Raw genomic sequence first — 19,873 nt, 5'->3', positions numbered from 1 at the left:
TATTTTTTTTTTAAGGATTTTTTTAGTGACTTTTTTTACATCTATTTCAATTTGGTCAATTCTCCTTTGTAAGATATGTTTCTCTTCAATGTATTTTTGTGCCCCTTTTATTGGTTGGCCTATTCTCTCTTCTTAAAGTATTCTTCAATTTTTTTGTGCCTCCTTTACCAAACTCTTGACCCATTTTTCATGATTTTCTTGCATCACTCTCAAGTTCTTTACCCAATTTATTCTCTACCTCTCTTATTTGATTTTAAAAATCCTTTTTGAACTCTTCTAGGAATTTGTGGGGAACCAGAAACCAATTCTTTTTTTTTTTCTTGTTGATTTAGAAATAGCAATTTTGACTTTATTATCTCCTTCTGAGTTTGTGTTTGATCTTCCCTGTTACCTGTAACTTTCTATGGTCAGGTTCTTTTTTGTTGTTTACTCAGAGGTAAACAGGGTTAAGTGTCTTGCCATGGGTTATACAGCTAGTAAGTGTTTGAGATTGGATTTGAACTCCATTTTGACTCTAAGCCTAGTATTCTGTCAATTCTAGTCAATTCTGTCAATACTAGCTAACTGATGAGATACCTGACATTTTCTTTAATTTTTTTCAGCTATTTGACTTTGTTTTAATATTTCTTGTTGTCTCATGGGATCATTGGCTTCTGTTTTGTTTATTTTTATTTTCAATAAGTTTGCTGGTTAGACAAAATTTCCAAGATTTTGTACCTCTTGTGCTAAATTGTTAAATCTCTTTCCAATTCTTTTTTCCATAGCTCTCATTTCTTTTGCAGTTTTTCCCCAGGTATTCTCCATTAAAAAAATATTAAATTCTTAAAAAAAAACAAAAAAAACTTTTACTTTATTTCTTTTAGAACTCTTAGTTGAGTTTATACTCATGCTATGTTTTTCTCTGAGGCTTTGCTTGAATATATATATATATATATATATATATATATATATTTTTTTTTTTTTTTTTTTTGATAAATCAAAAAAAAGAGTAGATTCCTGTTGAACTCAAACCCTAAGAGCCAGATGGAAATCTCTGTTGATTCAAAATGGCAGAACTGTAGGTTGTCCTTTAGCTTGAGATTGCTGCTTTAGTTATTCCCCTGAAGACTGGGTTGGATGCTTTAAGTGAGACCCTGCCCTGGGCTTATGATCTGGGCTCCTCCATTGTTGCTGCTACTGCTATTTGTTTCTTAACTTCCTCCTTTCTCCATGTACAACCCAGAGAGAGCTTCCTTACTCAGGAGCACCATTCTCCTGCATATGTCTCCTTCTCAGTATACTCTGGATCTGTGATCTGGAATTGGGTGGTTGGTGACAAAGTTGCCAGTGACTCAACTGCAGTCATCTGATATGGGTAAATAGTATCTAGTAGGGGTCTGCTTTGTGCAGACCTAGGCATTGGCGTGACTCACCCTTAATGTGTTCCTGGCTGCTACTGTCATCAGTATATGCAACCCTCCCTATGTCTCTTGTCAAGCTAGCCAAGACAAAGAATTCCTCATCAGGATTCAGTGTATTGGCTTTTTTTTAAAGATCTATTTGGAGAAGTTTATGAAAGGGGGCTTATTATACTACTTACTTTACCATCTTGGCTCCATCCAAATCTCATAAGCCTCTTTCCAGAGTCTGAGTATAGTTTTACTCTCCGTCTCTTTTCAAATAATTTTGGAGCTAGCAGGGATATCAGAAACCATTTAGTTGAATCTATAACTGACAAAAGAGAATATTCAATGTTAGAAATTTGGGGGGAAGATAGACACAGTAGTGCATTGTTAGGGAAACTGAATCAGTATGACTATTTTTCTTATGTTCAATTTTTATTTTATTTTTGTTTCAATTACATGTAAACCAAAACTTTTAACATTCTTTTTCAAATTTTTGAATTCCAGTGCAGTGGATAGAGCACCAGCCTTGAATTCAGGAGGACCCCAGTTCAAATTTGATCTCAGACACTTAACACTTCCTAGCTGTGTGACCCTGGGCAAGTCACTTAACCCCAGCCTCAAAAAAAAAAAAAAAAAATTGAATTCCGGATTCCCTCTCTCCATCCTTCTTTCTTCTTGAAGTCAGAATTTGTCATTGATTTTTAAAATTGATATCTTTTAGGGGGCAGCTAGGTGGTGCAATGGATAGAGCACCAGCCTTGAATTCAGGAGGATCCTAGTTCAAATCTGGTTTCAGACACTTAACACTTCCTACCTGTGTGACCCTGGTCAAGTCCCTTAACCCCAGCCTCAGGAAAAACAAAAACAAAAACAAAAAAACCCTAAAAATTGATATCTTTTATTTTTAAAGTGCCTTTAGGAGATTCCTTTGTATATTCCCCAGAAAGCCTTTCCTTATAACAAATAAAGAAGAAAAATTAAGAAAAAAAAGTTTAGTCAAACTAAACAATATAATGAAAAATTCTGACATATATATATATATATAAGCATGGAATGCTTATGCCTCCCCACCTTTGCAAAAAAGTGAGAAGATATCATATCTCTTACTTAGGGCCAAAATCAGTAATTATAATTTGGCAGCATTTAATTGGTATTTTGCTGTTTTAATTATTGTAGTCATTATGTTTATTGTTTCCTAATTATGCTTTACTTCATTTTGGTTCAATTTATAGATGTCTTCCACACTTCACTATATTCATCATTTCTTATAGCATAATAATATCCTATTACATCCATGTGCCACAATTTGTCTTTTGTTTCCAGTTTTATACTATTATATTTTAGAGAATTTAAAGTCCTTGTTTTTTGGTTATTGGAATATTTGCCTAGAAGTAGAATCTCTGGGTAAAAGATATGAACATTTTTACTCTTCCCATAATTTCAAATTGTTATACAGAATAGTTTAACCAATTTACAACTCCACCAGCAATACATTTTTTTTCCATTATCTTCCCAGTATTGATTCTTCCAGTCTTTTATTATCTTTTCCAATTTGCTAAGCATGAGATAATAAAACACCTCAGTGTTGGTTTAATTTGAATTTCTCTTGTTGTTATTGATTTGGAGCATTCTTTAATATGGTTGTTAATAGTTTGTAGTTCTCTTGAGAGATATTTGCACATTATTTTGCTAGATGACATTTGAATAGTATTAGGTTAATAAAGCATTTTATGTAACTTTATGACACTTGATGCATACAGTCTGGGAGATAAGTACAGTGATATGCTACAGCCAGTTCTAGCTGGATAAGAGCTAAATTTTTACTGTGAACATTTACTCCTAAGAAACTGGAAAATGCAACATATTAGATTTTGATTTGTTTTTCTGATTAAACATAGGAAAGTGATAGAGAAAATGTTAATGCATATTAAGCTTACACTTAAAAGGATATCATGTATTCATTTTTTTCAGAGCTTCCAGTATATTCATACTATAATGATATTATTAGAGTGTTGGGAGGAGCATCATGAAGAGAGGAAATTCAGTTTGCAAAAAAAAAGGGGGAGGGCTGAAATTAGGCTTCACTATATAATGTTGCAATATAGGGTTGACTTATAGGAAGCATCACTTTAAGAATTTAAGATTTTAGACAAATTTATTTATGAATGCTTTCTTTCCATTTTATAAACTACAAAAATGCAACATAGCATAACAGGTAGAGTTAGAAAGACCTGGGTTCAAGTCCCACCTTTAGTATATACTACTATCATTTAATAATACTAAATAAAAACATATTTAAAAATAAAGTAATTTAATAATAATTGCTAACATTTATATAATCTTTGAAGTTTTGCAAAATATTTTATGTATGTTATCTCATTTGGTCCTCCTAGCCCAATGGATTAGATGCTGTTACGATTCCTATTTTACAACTGAGGAAATAAAGGCAGATGGAATTTAAGTGACTTGTCTAGGTTTACATAGTTAGAAGTGTCCAAAGCACAATTTGATTCAAGATCTACTTTTTCCATAGTAGCATCTAGCTGTCCAATCTCTCTGTGCCCTATAGAACTCTCTAAGCCTATAACTGACAGAACCATTGCAGATTGGTACTGATAGGCATTTTTTTTAATTGGAAAATTTGAAATAATATATCTGAATAAAAACAAAAACAAAACAAAGTAGTTTAAAACAACTTGTGAAAGAAAAAAACTTAGAAAAAACTGCAGCATTTGCTTTGAAAGAGAACTGTTATAGATACTATATGGGAAAGTTTATTTACACTGAATGACTAAGGAAGAATTTGGGAATAATTGCTCTTCAATAGTCCAGATTTCAAAGCTGAGGTAGGATGATGAAACTCTTGACCCCAGTACTTTTACTTATGGGGGTTTTGTTTTATTATTGTTGTTGCTTGCTTCCTTGGAGAAGATATAGAAATGAGAGTTAATTGTTCATGGGATCTATTAAGAAATCTCTGCAAAAGTACTTTACCTCAAAGCATAATTTGTAAATGTGTTTGAAGGTGAGTGATCAAACTTGGTCATTTCTCCCAAAGAGGGGGAACAGGAAGAGGTGTAGGGAACATAACAATAGAAACAGTGATTTGTAAAAGCCATAGCTGATGCTACCAAGTACCATAGTAATTGTAAAAGACTTGTCTGTGTTTTTGGCCTTCTAACTGGCATAATCAAAGGTGACAAGAATCTTCTAATCAGGAGGGATATATATAGAAAGGCATCCAACTCCTTTTATTTTTCCTCACTATAAAACAATGTAAATTCCAACATTCAGGGGTCATGTAAGTCCATCTGCAGTCCTGGAAGAGTTGGAATCCCTTAAGTACTGAATCATGTCTTTTATCAGGATCAAAGTGATCTGTCTATGTTAAAAGCTGAAACATGTCCTCTTCCTAGTCTAATGCTTTTCCTGAAATTGCTCAGTAATAGTAATGGAATCTATAGTTTCTTTACTTTTATCCATTTCCAAATTTCAGGAGGAAAATGTTGGGAGCTATTATAATTTCATTCAGTATCTTCTTATTTTTATCTTTTCTTATAATATTGAATTTGAGTTTAACTGTTTGATAGTCTAACTTTTCAGACACAGATAATTCTGAGAATGATTTCAACATGAGTTAATAGTTATTTTCTTGTTTATTAATTTATACTGAGTTCATTTCTTGTGTTATATTGTTCAGCTTTTACTATTCTAGAATCTTCTGGCTCTCTTCCAAAACAAAAGTCATATATGTTGCAATCACATGTGACAGATGTCACTGTTGTTTTGCTTAGCTTTTTTTTTTTTTTTTTTTAAACAGAAGGATTCTATGACAAGGGAGGTGCTATGGTAGGGTAGATAAGAAATTATATAAAAAAGACAAAAAAGAAATCAAATTAAAAAAAATATTTACATCATATGAAGTTTCTGAGTAACTTTTAATATGTTGAACTATTTTGTTTCTTAAACCTGAACCACATTTTCTAACATTTCTAACACATTTTCTAACATATCCTACATATACCTGACATTGAAGTCATTAAATACCAAGTATAAAATTAGATTTGAAGGTTTTGTCATGATTTTTGTATTTTTCTCTACCTTTTCATTCTTGGTAATTGATGTTCCATAAACTGGAACTGTTTCCCATGGTAACTTATTTTGTTTATGTCAAATTCATCATTGAATGCTCCAGGTCAGGATGATGAAGGAAGCTGTGAAATGATGATTCTTATTGTTCTTGGACACTTCTGATAACTTCCTTGTTTGATTTTTAATGGAGAACCTGGGTATTATATTTTCATTTAGTGGCAATTTTTTGAGGTCTCTAGTTTCATTCATGACAAGCATATCAATATCAATATTGTGCCACAAGTACAAAGAGTGAAATAATCCTTGCTTGCAATAGCTCTGCAAAGCTGAAAGGTAACCCTCTCCTTCCCTCAGCCTCTAACTCTCCTCTTATTCATTATACCCTTATTCCAATTCCTCCTCCCAGCCTTCTTCTTGACAATTAAAAGATTCTTCTGCTAGCCCTGGTATGTTCCTCCTTTTTGGGGGGCAGGGGCAAAAATCTCACATTTAGAATCAGTGATTAAACTGATATTTATAAATGGTGGTATCATTAAGGTTTCAGTGGTGTCAACAGAGCACAGTAGAAGCCTTGTTCATCGCTGGCCATATAGCTCCAACAATGTCTAGCCATGATACAAAGAATCAAGAGCAATATAAAAAATAAGAATATAGGTCGACAGTGTGAGATCCATCTAGCATGGGGGGATAAGGGAGACCTGCTGCAGCCAGTTAGTTTGTGAGATGAGTTGTAGCAGAGACAAAGGCAATCTTTATATTAGTGCAAACAGACATAGTACCAGGTAAGTAGGGTCAGAACAGAGTAAAACTGAATATTACCTTTGAGAAGCAGGTCCAAAATTGTAGTCAATGTAGGTAAACATACAAAGTGTAGTTAAATAATATGACAGGCACATAGCAATCTATTAAGTATTTATGAAGCATTTTTAATGCCAGGCACTTTGGTAGCCTCTGGGGATGCAAGTTCAAAGAAAGAAATAATTCCTGCTTTCTAAAAGGCTGAAAGGTGACCATTCCCTTTGCCCCAAAGGCCCTGCTCTCCCCTTGTTCATTATACTCTTACCTCAATTCCTTCTTCCAGCCTTCTTCTTGACAATGAAAGGATTCTTCTATTAGCCCTGATCCCTGACACAATTTGTTTATCTCAGGTACATCTTAAGGATAGGGATTTCATAGCAATATCAAGGCTTTTTGTAGATTGATGGATGTCCATAGGAGTGAAAGAATTCTGATAAACTTCCCATCTGTTTGTTTCCCTAACTCAGTTATAAGCCACAGAACCTTATCTGAGATTTCTTTTACATCTTTTCCAGTGCCTATCATAGAGCTTTATTCAGAGAAGATACCCAATAAATACTTCCTGAATGATTGAAAATGTTATAATCTTGTCATTTTTCTTCCATTTCCATGGTGGCCCAGTATACATTTGCATTTCAAAAGCAACTCATATTAGCTTTAGAATACTTAAAACTTAATAATTATTGAATATAGATAACTCTAGCCTCTACTCTGAAGTATTTTCTATCTATATATACTTAGCCCTCTTTGAGAAGAAAGAAATTATTTTAAAGGCAAAAAGAATACTCTTATTTCCTACCATCTGTTAAACTGGAAAATATCTTCTTAATACTAATTTAAATGTGATTCCTACCCCCATCCCATTTCTCATCCCTTAATGTAGATAGCTTTTTTCTTGTTCTGTACTTCTATTTAAACCATATTATCCAAGCACCAAATTGAGGGCCAAGATCTAGGTAGAATGAATAACCTCTAAGACAAAAATTTCAAATTTTCATTTTTTTCCTATCAGTTTCTAACATGGATCAAGACAAAGAATCAGAAAAACCATATTTTACAGATTCTGATGAAGATGAATCCCAAACAGAGTGGGAAGAATCTGAAGAAGCTTCTGAAAGAGCTGACTACGGGCCAGAACGTAGGAATATACGGGTTGGGTTTGGGAGTGGAGTGGCACATCGTAGAGTAGTGTAGATAAATATTACTAGTGTTACATCAATTTCCATCATGACTTTGAGTACATCCTGATCAGTTTTCTCTGTAGAGAAGTGAATTATCACGAACTAATACAAAGATCAATAACAGCAGCAAAGTGCTTTAGAGTATTATCTATTGTGATCTCCACAACAGCCTTGGGAATGTAGTACTATCATTATTCCCATTTTACAGATGAGAAAACTGAAAGGTCCCATAGCTATTAAGTGTCTGGAGCTACATTTGAACTCAACTCTTCCTGAGATAAAAGAATATATTGATCATTAATTGTTGATTATTCAGGGTGCATGGTAATGCATGTGCCAGAAATAGTAAAAGGAAGAGAAGTAGATTTATGGAGAAAAATAAAATTTACTTTCTCTCAAAATTGTTGTGAGGATTAAATATGAAAAATGGTTTAGAACTTTTCATAATTCCTAGCACACAGTGCTATATAATTTTATTATATATACATATATAATAATGTTATTACTGGTATCATTATTATCATGAAACCCAGGGGTAGGGCTGAGAGTAGCCTGATTATCAGGCATGGGCCTTATCACATGTAAGATTGTAAAGGTACTGTGTGTGTTCTGGTAAGATTTTCTGAAATTTTTTTATCCTCAATTATTATCATTTTATCTTTCAGAATCTGAATTTTCTGAAGATCAGCTCGAAGAAGCAGAAGATGAAGAAGCAGTGAAGAAAATTTCAGAGAGCTTCTTCTATGATGCTGCTCAGGTGTCTTCAGTTCCTTTTGTAACCCCAGACTCCGTTATACCTTTAAATCTCCTCACATTGATGTATCCTGTCTAGATGAAAATGTATAAAGATAGAGCTTTTTCCATTTGTTGAATATTTTTTTTTTTGGAGGCAATCAGGGTAAATTGACTTGCCCAAATTCACACAGGTCGTAAGTCTCTGAGGCTGGATTTGAATTCATGTCTTCCTCAACTCTGTGGGCCTGTGCTCTCTTGTTGTGCCACCTAGATGCCCCCATTTGTTGAATACTTTTTAAAAAGTGGCTTCCTAATTAGGGAATTTTAGCCAGGGCACATGGTTAAAATTTGTATTGAATAATTATTTTGCCATAGAGAAAAATAGTGAACAAAATCCACTCATTATATGATTGGAACAGACTTTGTGTGCTTTGCTTTGAGGGGAACTAAAAGGTCATGTACTTTCTGAACTTCTTGAACTACTGTGCCTATGATTCTCCCTATGCTTTTAAGATACTGAAAGCCATTTCTAAAATATAAATATGTTTTCTGGGAGGTTTAACATACTATAACCATTTCTAGTAAGAAATGTATTAGTAAAAAAGTATGGAGAACCAAAAAGACCTGGATTCTAGGCTAATTATGTCACCAATTTGTGATCAAGTCTTGAAATTAAATCACTTTTCCTCTCTGGTATTCCCTCAATACCTTATCTGGAAAGGGAAGGGAGTGTAGTGTGTCAGATGAGTTTTAGGATTAGATATAAGAACTCATACTCCATGTCAAAATACTAAACCCCACCTGCCACCATTCCTCAGTCATCAAGGTGGCATAGGATGAACAGGAGACCTCGAAATCCAAGGACATTATTAGATTGTTTTATTGTGCCCTCCCATTGCTGATTTGTCACCCTGAAGCATACAAATCTGTTTTCTTCATACTCTCAAAAGAAAATTTTTGAGTCTTAAAACCCTAGCTCCAATTTTTCAGGTTGTTTTTTTTTTTATTTTTTTTTTTTAGTTTTACATCATTATAGTCCAAATATAGTCAAAAGGAAAATTTGTGCTAGAATCTCTAGGTGTCCATTTCACTATCATATTTAGAAAGTTTGGGGCTTCAAACCTTCATGACCAGCTTCCAGATGTCTATCTTAACCTAGCCTTAAAGTCAAGTTTCCTTGGCTGATTTTCCATCTTATCACAACAGTGAATCAAGTTTCCTGACAAGTTTTCCACTAGGTGGTCAGCATTAGTCAAAGGGAATGTTTGAGATTGAAACTAGAAGAAAAGGTTCTTAGCATAAGCACATCAGGTCCCTCCCTTGAAACTTCTTTCTTATCCTTCTAGGGAGCCTTATCTCCACTTTCTTTCTTAATCCCTGTAGAAAGTGTACTTTCATTCAGCCTTTGCAAAACACACTCTTTTCCCATTCCTCTAATCAAACTGGTCTCCATTAAACCTTTCCCTTTCCTCTCTTCTCTGTGTCTTTTAAAAGTAAACTGAATCTGAGTTGAAAGTATTTGACTATTCTAAACTGAAGACTAATCACTTAAGAGGGAATTCAGTAAAATTTACTTTACATGAAGCCAAGACATAGAAATTTAATTAAAAAGAAGCCTTCTTCTTTTCCCCTTTCCCTTCCCTTTGCTTTTTCTTTTCTTTCCTTCCCCTCCTTTTTTTCTTTTCCTTTTTATTTATATATGAAAAAACTTAGGCCCATGATTTAATTGTTTGGCTAAAGTCAAATAGGTGTGAGAGAGAAGAGCAAGAATTTGAATCCAGATCCCTTGATGCCATATGCAAATCTCTTTTCATTTTATCCTGTTATATTGGGACTGTGTTATCTGTTGGGCAATAGAATCTCCAAAATTAAGGATTTGGTTTGGGTGGGAATAATGACTTAAGAACTAAATATAGACAATGAACAAATTGAAGTGGTATTTAGAGACTTAATTCTGGAGAGATAATGAGGGGAGGGAAACTGTTGGTGAAAATATCTAGATCTTTGTTTTAGCCCTATCATAGAAACTACTCCATCTGCAGGCAGACCTAAACAGCATGGTTTGAGGAGTGCACCTACAAGCCCAAAAACAATTTCAGAAAGTGAGCCTTCCCCAAACCTCCAGATAGCCTGATAACATTACTTGAGACAGTGGAAACCTTTGAGGGGAAAAAAAAAGAATCAGAAGCAGGAGATTATAACAAGTCAAAAAGAATGTTGCCTATGCTATAGGTAAGAAGCAAACATGTAGAGTGAACATAGATGATAACAAATTAACAGCATACCTTGTCTTCAGGGACTCAGTGGTGATTATGGAAGCTCAAATTAACTATGGTATTACAGTTGCAGCATTGTAAGCTCTCCAGAACAGATTATTTACTTGTGGAAAGATTAAGGCTACTGGAGACCTTCAGATATTGAGCTCTGTGAGTTATCTGAAGCTGTGAATGATTCTATTGATAGTTGTTCAGGTCCTTTTACCTAATTCTCAGAATGAGAAGGTCACAGAGTGCAGGCCAATTTCTAAAGATCTAAAATGGCTTACAAAACAGGCTATAAGATGCTTTGTATATGTGTACCAGGGAACCAGCAATATACCCCTGCACATAATGGTTACCCTGTTGACATTCATAGACCTCATCCAATATGTTGAGAACATCCAAGATCTCCATTTGTAAATAATAAAAAGACAATTTCTTTAGCCCCATATGCACATATTTTAATAGACCTAGGCAATGTTGCCAACATATGCCAAATGCAGCAGATACTCTTTTGCTGAAGATTATTGCATTGTAAGGGCAGCAAGGTGATAAGAGTTGATTAAAGTGCTGGGCCTGGAGTTAGGAAGATGATTTTTTCTGACTTCAAATCTGGCATGATACACTTACAGTAGAAAGACCTTGGGCAAATAACAAATCTGTCTGCCTTAGCTTCATCATTTATAAAATGAGCTAGAGAAGGCAATAGGAAATTACTCCAGTATCTTTGCCAAGACTCCAAATAGGGTCATAAAGAGTCAGACACAACTGTAATATTGCTGAATAACCCAGATTGCAAAGTTTCATATGAAAACAGTAGTTTAAAAAACATTGCTGTTGATATGTTGAGATATGTTGATAGATGCCAGTCGGAGCAAGGGGAGCAGAACTAGCATATGTTAAGCGAAGCCATAAATAAACCAAACCAGAAAAACCCCAACCAGAAAATAAAGCCTATTTCCTGGAAACAAAACTTCACAGGTCATGTTGGGTCACCAAAAATTTCTTAAAAAAAAGCTGCTTGAAGAGAAGTAACATTAGATGAAAGAAGAATATTCACTCCCTAAAGGAGATTTGTTTAAAAAAACAAACAAAAAACAAAAAACATGTATTGATAGCTTTTGTTCACTTTGACTTCAAAGGATCTACCAACTCTGAGATGGGACTCTCAGGTCCTGCTTGTGAAAACTTGCATTGAAAAAATGTTTTTTTTTTTTTTTTTTTTTTTTTTTTTTTTTTTTGTGAAATCACCCTCTCCCCAATAGAATATATGCCTGAAATTTTATACAATTGGAAATGGTAATTTTTATCTGAATAAGTACCTTGCTTTATATCAGTAACAGAATAATGAAAGAAGATGTTGCATATCTAGAGAGGGAGACAGAAGTGAAATTGCTTAATTTTTCCACTGCCACTATTTTTACTCAACTCAATATTACTGTCTCATGATTCAGAGTAACCTTACAGGACTTTTACTGGGTTGGTATTTGAAGATAACTGTGACAAACTGGTGATACAGTTTTCTTCTGGGATATTACAAAAGGATACATGAGGGTTTCGTGAGTGAGGTAATGGGGATTTCATGAATTTGGCATGTCTGGGAGTAGGTGACAGAACACTGGAACTCCTGAACTATCTGCACAGTGACATTATTTTAAGAATAGCTACTACTAAATGTTGTGGTTATAACAATCATGTTGAAGATCAGGGATGCTTTTTATTGGATGACCCTGAACCAGTCAGGTGACCTAATCATAGTTCTTAGGATATATTCATGTCTTATTAACCTCCAGCACCAAATACCATTGGACTACATGAGGATGAAAGGGTTCAGCAACCTGAGAGGCAGCCGTGTCTGTATTCAGGAGAACATTTTGGAGGGTAGCTACCTAATATAATCCTTTTTAAATTTGTGGATAATGATGCATTTAATGGGAATTATGCCCCAAACCCTTCAAATTCAATCATCAGCAAACTGATTCTGTGGTTTTGAATGTATAGGCAAATAAATTCTTGCTGATCCTTTGTGACAAGTTTGAAGTTAGAAACTGAGTATCATATGCTCCTGATGAACCACACTGAACATTCTCAGGGTTACATTATTTTCACCTTTGACTTATCTCCTGATTAGTAATTGTTGGACCACTAATTGCCTATTGAATCAGGAAATTTGAAGGCAGAAAAATATTTTGCCAATGCCCTCAATGACCCATAATCTCCTTCCTGTATGATTGCCAAACAGAAGTTGGTTTCATCTCTGTTGATTTGTAATCTTCCTATTTACAATGCTGTTAGTTTTAGGTTCAGTAACTAATGCAGGCTTATTTGATTCATGCCTCCTCTTCTACATATATATCTCCATGTCTGCTGCAGCCTTTTGCTATATATTAAATGACCATCTAAAAAAGTCCTGCTTTAGGGTCAGCACTGGCTGCCTCCCTCCCTTTAGGCATAGTGGTGATTGATAGGCAGCTGTGGTTCTGATTATGTCCATATGACCCATGACATCAAATACATGTTATGTGCAACAATAAATACTTTTATAATCAATACTCTATGATAGGTTTTAATTTTCTGTGTGTGCAAAGTCCATTATCACCATCATTTTCAACCTCAAGGTGTAGACATTTGAGATTACTGGATTTAATCTACACCATTTTGGCAATTTGGTATATAAATTGTGTCACATCTACCTCACCACTCTTGTATCACTGTTGAGAATAAGGATATATGTAAATCTACTGCCTTAACTGAATCTGAGCAAAATCATCTGGGCAAATCCCTGCTTTGTACTTTGTCCAGAAGAGGACATGCTACATAGATATAGGGATAGCCATTAAGGTTTTAAAAAAGGATTTTATTTATATTATCCAGATGGTCAAATAAAAATTCTTTAGGGCCCTAAAAATCTATATGGGTTTCTCCAATTGCCTAGGTCTTTCAATAAAGACTTCAGAGTCTTTTCCTTTCCAGGAGTCACAGAGTTTGGATATCAAGACACTTGCAGTAAGAATTCTTTTGCTTCTTGGGATGTTTTTCTCAGATTCAAAGAACTGGGATGACAGGTGGATCTCTTAATTCCTCTTGGGATTTCCTGAACCCACTTGAGGTATATTATAATGAAATAAATCATACTTGGTCATGGGATGACCTTAGTTTTGATGATTTTTATTGACAACCCCTAGTTCAAAGGGAAGGGCTGTCTCCAGCATATAGACTGAGGCCATGAACTTCATTGGGATTCTGACTATTAATTAGACCAGAGTAAAAATAGTGACAATGTTAGCATTATCTACTCAATATGAGAAAGCTTTTTTACCTGATGTCTATTCTACCTCCTCACAGTTATATAAACTGCAGACCAAGAGTTTTTCAGTTGCTCAGCTACAGTATTTGAGAATCAAGAGGGTTACCAGTGTACGCTTGAAGTTGAGATGTGTTGCTGCATGCCCTCGCTCACTCCCATATAAAGCTGCTTATTGTTTCTTCCCCAAGACACTATAGATCCATAAAGCCTGAAAAGCCTTTGTGACATTTTTACCTTTAAGATTAGTTAATAGAGCTAGAGGACTGTTGATAGCTCTCATTTGTAGCCTTAGCTAACTCACAATGATGAACATTTCTTCTGAAGATTTGATCCTTCCACAACTAAACAATCTATTTGGAGAACCAGGAGTATTTGAACTGTAGTATCATGGCCAATATGTGCCTTCATGCTCATCATTGAACAGTGTGACATCTGAACCATGAACAACTACTATAAAAAAAGTAGTATTTTATTTTTCTAAATACAATGTTTAAAACATTCACCTCTGCAAAACCTTATACTCCAAAATTTTCTCTCTCCTTCCTCCCCCTTCCCTTTCCAAGACACCAAGCTATCCAATATAGGTTAAACATACTGCAGTTCTTCTACATATACACATACAGCATATTCGTTATGCTATGCAAAAAAAGACAGATCAAAAGAGAAATAATCATGAGAAAGAAAGAAAAAAAAAAAGCAAAAAAAGGTGAAAATACTGTGATCTACATTCAGTCTCCATAGTTTTTCTCTTTGGATGCAGATGGTACTTTCCATCCTAAGTCTATTGAAATTGCCTTTAATCACTTCATTGTTGAAAAGATCCATCTCCATCACAGTTGATCATCATGATCTACTTCTTTCTTACATTTGTGACATGTCTGTCTAGATTAGGGCACATTATTTTTTGAGACATTTTGAAGGTTTCAGCTTCTGGGCGCCTCATGAGCTTCTTCAATCTCAAATAGTATTACCAGAGTTTCTTGAGGTTTTGGCAAGGCTCACTAACTGTAATTGTCTATGGGTGCAATGAGGTGAGTTCCCCAAATCACTGTTTTATTTATAAATTACATTTTTTAATTAACCAAATCCATCTTCTTCTCCTCATACTTTCTACCTCCCATTGAAAAGAAAAGAAAAACAAAGGCCTTGTAACAAATTTGTATAGTCAAGAAAAACAAATTCTCTCATTGACCATATCTGAAAAATAATAACTCAGCCTTTGCTTTGAATCTATTGTCTTTCTCTCAGGAGATGTGGCATTTCAAAGTATTTTCTTTAGGTTTGCTTTCAGTATGGTGCTTTCAGATTTAGATTTTTTTTTTTTAACTATCTCTCCCTGTTCATCAATCTCTAAAATCACTTCAGTGTTTAAAATCTTCACTACCCAAACCTAAGCTTCGATTCTACATTCTATTAAAATTACACAAGGTAGTCCCAAACAAGTCTAGTATACTAGAAAGAGTGTTAGACAGACCAGTAGTGGATTGGATATTTATTCTTCTACCTCCTACCCATATGACCTTGAATAAATCACCTAAATCCCTGAGTTTCTTTCAGTTTCTTCATTTATAAAATGAAAGGATTGGAATAGATGACTTCTGAGCTCCCTTCTGGCTATAAATCTATGATCCTATGACCATGCAATCTTGAAAGTTAAAAATTATTTTGCCAAACAAAAGTTGAGTTCAGAGAGACAGAGAGACATAGAGTCAGAAAGAGAAGAGGAAAGAGGAGACAGGGAAGAAGGGAACAAAACTCATTAAAACATTACATGAATTCTTCAAAAATTGACAGGCTTAATTTCATCTGTCAGGCACTTTCCCCTCAGTTTCAGTGCTCTTTTGAGAGCCAAAAGGAAGGGGTGGGAAGAGAGGCCAATTGTTGAACAATTTGAAGGACCAGAGATCTGATGGAGTTTTGCAAAGACTGATTAAAAGTCTTTGTCCCTAGAGGTGATAAATCAGGAAGGAATGTGAGTGTGCAAACTAATGTCAAATGGAAGGAAACTGTTTGAAAGAAGGCACCTGGCATGGTAAGATCACAACTTATTCTTCTTGTCTCGGAGATTCCTTTTGATGCGTGGTGTCAGCCAAGAATTTGACAAAGCTGAAACTTGACAAAGCACTGAAGTACAACGGAAACTTGGAAAGACAGTAGAGCTTTGGGGTTCAAATCTTCCTTCTATCTTTGGATATAATGATGGACACTGGAAAGCAGGCAGGCTCAAAACCTTTTCTCCCAGCCTTAGAGTGTAAAGGAGATTAGTTTCAAAGTATGTAGACAATGAGTCTTACTTGAAAGATTTGTAGATAGGGTGATGTTATTAGTGAGGGGAAGAATTCCTTCATTGAAGGAATGGCCTGCCCATTCTCCTCTGAGGTGAAGGCAATGATGTCACATGTAAGTCTTGGGGTGGAGTTAGGGCCAATGATATCCTCAGGGGAAATTAGTGAGGCAATTAATGATGCCACTGGGCAAGCCTGGTTTGACTTTTAGGGATAGTTGTAGAAAGAACAGCATTTTGATAGATAATATAAATTTTTTACTACTATAATTTTCCACATTATAGAAGCTGACAGTTTTAGAGAAAGAAAGGAAAATGTACTCATTATCTGAAGAGACTTGTAATTTTATGATTAAAAATTTGAGGTTTTTCTTTTTTTTTTAAGGTGAATTCAAGATGACTTGGGGAAACAAGAAAAGGTGAAAAAGTATCAGTAGTAAGATTTTTTTCTACATAGAAACAAAACAAATAAAAAAGTATTTTCTTAGCATCATTAAATACAACTTCTGAATATTAAGGCAAAGATCAACCAAGCTCTTTTATTTTTATTTAGCAAAGGGGATAATTTGTTTTATCAATTTCTCTTGTTAACCTATGTATTAGAAAGGTGGCTTGCCTACCTTGGCACTTGTATTTTCCTTGACAATTTTGCTTTAGACATTCCTTTGGTTATGACTCCACCAGACGATCCAATCTGCATCTTCTGGACAGTCAAACCCTCATTTATGTAGCTGGCAACCAGATAGTCTTCTTGGATTTAAGAACCCATGAGCAGAGTTACCTCCGGAGCTCCAGTGGTAGAGGAATTGGTGCTGTTGCGGTATAGTTTTTTGTTACTTCTGGGGGTGGAAGGATACTTATAATTATTTGAATCCTTCAAACAACTGCTTTGTCTCCTATTATTCAAATCAAATCAACAAACATTTATTAAGCTCCTACTACTGGGCAGCAAGATGGTTTGTTAAACAATGTTGAGGCTAGAGTAAGAAAGACTCATCTTCCTGAGTTCAGATTTGATCTCAGACAATTACTAGCTCTCTGATCCTGGACAAGTCACTTAACCCAGTTTGCCTTATTTGTAAAGTGAACTGGAGTGGGAAAATGGTAAACCGTTCCAGTATCTTTGCCAAGAAAATCTCAATTGGGTCATGAGTCAGAGCTGAGTAAAAATTGATTGAACAACAACTATGCATCAGGCACTATGCATAGTTGTTAAGCTTTTACTTTATGTCAGGAACTGTGCAAAATTCTTGACAGCAAGGAGGGGGTTGAAGTGAGGGAGAGAGGGAGAGGGGGGGGAATGGAAGGGAGGGAGAAAGAATAGTGGCACTCAAGTTTGAACAAGTTGTGGGATATGATTGTGATGGAATACTATTGTGCTATAAGAAATGATGATTGATTTTAGAAAAACTTGCACAAAATAATAAAGAGTAAAATGAGCAGAACCAAGAGAATGTTGAATATATGTTAAATATATATTTATACATACACACACAATGAGATATATGTGTATGTATTATGTGAAAATATAGATACATATATACACTTTTATATATTTGTGTAGTTACTACCAATATATAGTCATTTCTGGGGCAGGGGAGAAGAAAAGAATTATATAACTTTATCATATATTTATTAGAAATAGCAAGTTGTACATAATAGATTTGCAGTTTTCTGTACCCCACTTTCTGTACAGTTTTTCTGTGGTCATCAGTATTGTACACCATTTTCATGATGGCATATTTGCATGGATGCTAAGTGAAGGATGCTCTCATGCTACCAAAGTGAGGGTTGGTGTGAGACTTTTTGTTTACAGATTGCACATTCAGGGAAGCTTCTGATGAGGAGATGTGATAGAGTATGGGTTGATTTTCTGCCACTTGTGCTAATTTTGATCTGAAAATCAACATTAAGAAAACAGAAGTCCTGCACCAGGCAGCACAGGACCAACCAACACAGCATCATCCATACATGGAACCATTGTTCACAGTAAATGGAAAAACTTTGAAGTCTTTGGATAAGTTTTAACTTACCTTGACAATATAATTTCCAAGAATGTCCACATAGAAGATGAGGTTCTTGTTTGAATAACCAAAGCTAGCTAAGCATTTGGAAAGTAAAGAAAATGTTGGAGAAAAGAAGTATTGGGCTACATACCAGGTTGAAGATCTATAGTCATTGTGCTGATTTCACTGTTGTATGCCTATGAAACCTATTTAATGTATCAGTGCCATGTCAGAAAACTGACCTGCTCAATTGATAAATGTCAAAGGATATGAATAGGTAATTTTCATAAGAAGAAATCCAAGGGATCTGTAGTCTAAGGTACTACTTCACACCTATCAGATTGATTAATCTGACAAAAAAGGAAATAACAAATATGAAGAGGATATGGAAAACACTAATGTACCACTGATGAAGTTACAAATTGATCCAATCATTCTAGGTAGCAATTTGAAACTATTCATGAAGGGTTATAAAACTGCATACCACAGTAATTCTACTTTGATTCAGCAATACCACTACTAAGTTTGTATCCTAAAGACATTTCTTAATTTTTAAAAAATTTTTATTGGCTCTCTTTGTGGTGACAAATAATTGCAGATTGAAGAGATAATCATTAATTGGGGAAGGGTTGAACAAATTGTAGTATAGAACTGATAGGGTTTGAATACAGACTGAAGTATACTATTTTCATTATTTTCTTTCTTTTCTTTTTGGTTCGAGTTTCCTCTCACAAAATAGTCAATAGAGAAATGTTTTTCATGATTGCACATGTATAATATCTATCAGATTGCTTACCATCTCAGGGAGGGGAGAGGAAAAGGAGAGAGTAAAAGAATATTGAACAGGCCTGAGAGAACTGTATCAGTGGAGCAACTATTTCACTTTTACCAGCTTGATACAGCTGTGAGTCTGACTCACAGTAGGACTGAAATAGCTGTAATACTCTGGACTGTACTCACAAATGAGTTGTAAACACTGATCTGTAATTCATCTGTGTTACAAGTTATAAGTAGTTACAATTTATCTGTGAACTAACAGATGATAGGTACCAGCAGATGACAGAAGTAACCCAGTAGAGAACTTACAAATGGCAATTAGCTCAGAAAACTTGTAGATGTCTGTAGCAATATAGGATCATACAGAATCAGAAAATCATGGTTTATCAGAAAAAGGATCTCAGCAGGTGATATCAACAGTACATAGTTCAAAATAGATAGTAAAGTGCAATCAGTGGGAGAGGGTGCCCCCCTGAGAAGTGAGTAGAACTTTTTTCTTTTTAGATATTAAATTAGAAAGATCTATTGATGATTTATTTTACTTCCCTTTCCATTGTGATAAAGAAAAAATCTTTTAATAACGTTAAATAAGGGGCTAAATATTTTATTTGTTTTCTTATAGTTTCATAAGGCTTTGAATTACTTATAGTTTGATTACCTTTTCCTGATTTTTTTATTTGTAATATTGTAATGATACTGCACATTATCCCATGGTTCTACACAGATGATCTGATTTTACATGTTCATTATGGATAGGCCCCTCATGTGTGTTCTCTATTTGTGCCCACTCTTCCAAATGATAGTATGTATGTTTATAATAGTGTGTGTGACAGGTTTATAGGAAGAATGTTTTATTGTCTTAATGTGTTATTTCAGTAAATGGTTTTGCTTTGAACAAATTGTGTCTGTGGAAGGTTAGAGAAATGCAAAAACATCATGAAGGCTTGCAAGTTATGATTTGGGGACAGATAGCAACCACTATGGTACTTTGAACCCAAGATACCTAAGAACCTTGAATTTCTTTTTTTTATAATATTTTATTTTTTTCAA

General features: G+C 34.7%; 1 protein-coding gene across 1 annotated transcript in view; it reads left to right on the top strand.

Annotated features, from left to right (window-relative positions):
• CFAP44 (cilia and flagella associated protein 44) overlaps nucleotides 1-19,873 on the top strand; it is a 136,356-nt gene that overhangs the window by 14,002 nt on the left and 102,481 nt on the right. The window contains 3 exon segments of the mRNA XM_074301195.1: nucleotides 7,288-7,413; nucleotides 8,122-8,275; nucleotides 16,698-16,860. Of these exon segments, the coding sequence (XP_074157296.1) occupies nucleotides 7,296-7,413; nucleotides 8,122-8,275; nucleotides 16,698-16,860 (435 nt within the window). The 5' untranslated portion in view covers nucleotides 7,288-7,295.

This window comes from Sminthopsis crassicaudata, chromosome 3 (assembly GCF_048593235.1).
Source record: "Sminthopsis crassicaudata isolate SCR6 chromosome 3, ASM4859323v1, whole genome shotgun sequence".
Taxonomy (NCBI): Eukaryota; Metazoa; Chordata; class Mammalia; order Dasyuromorphia; family Dasyuridae; genus Sminthopsis; species Sminthopsis crassicaudata.
Note: the sequence above shows the minus strand (reverse complement) of the source record. Positions and strands in the feature narration are given on the sequence as shown.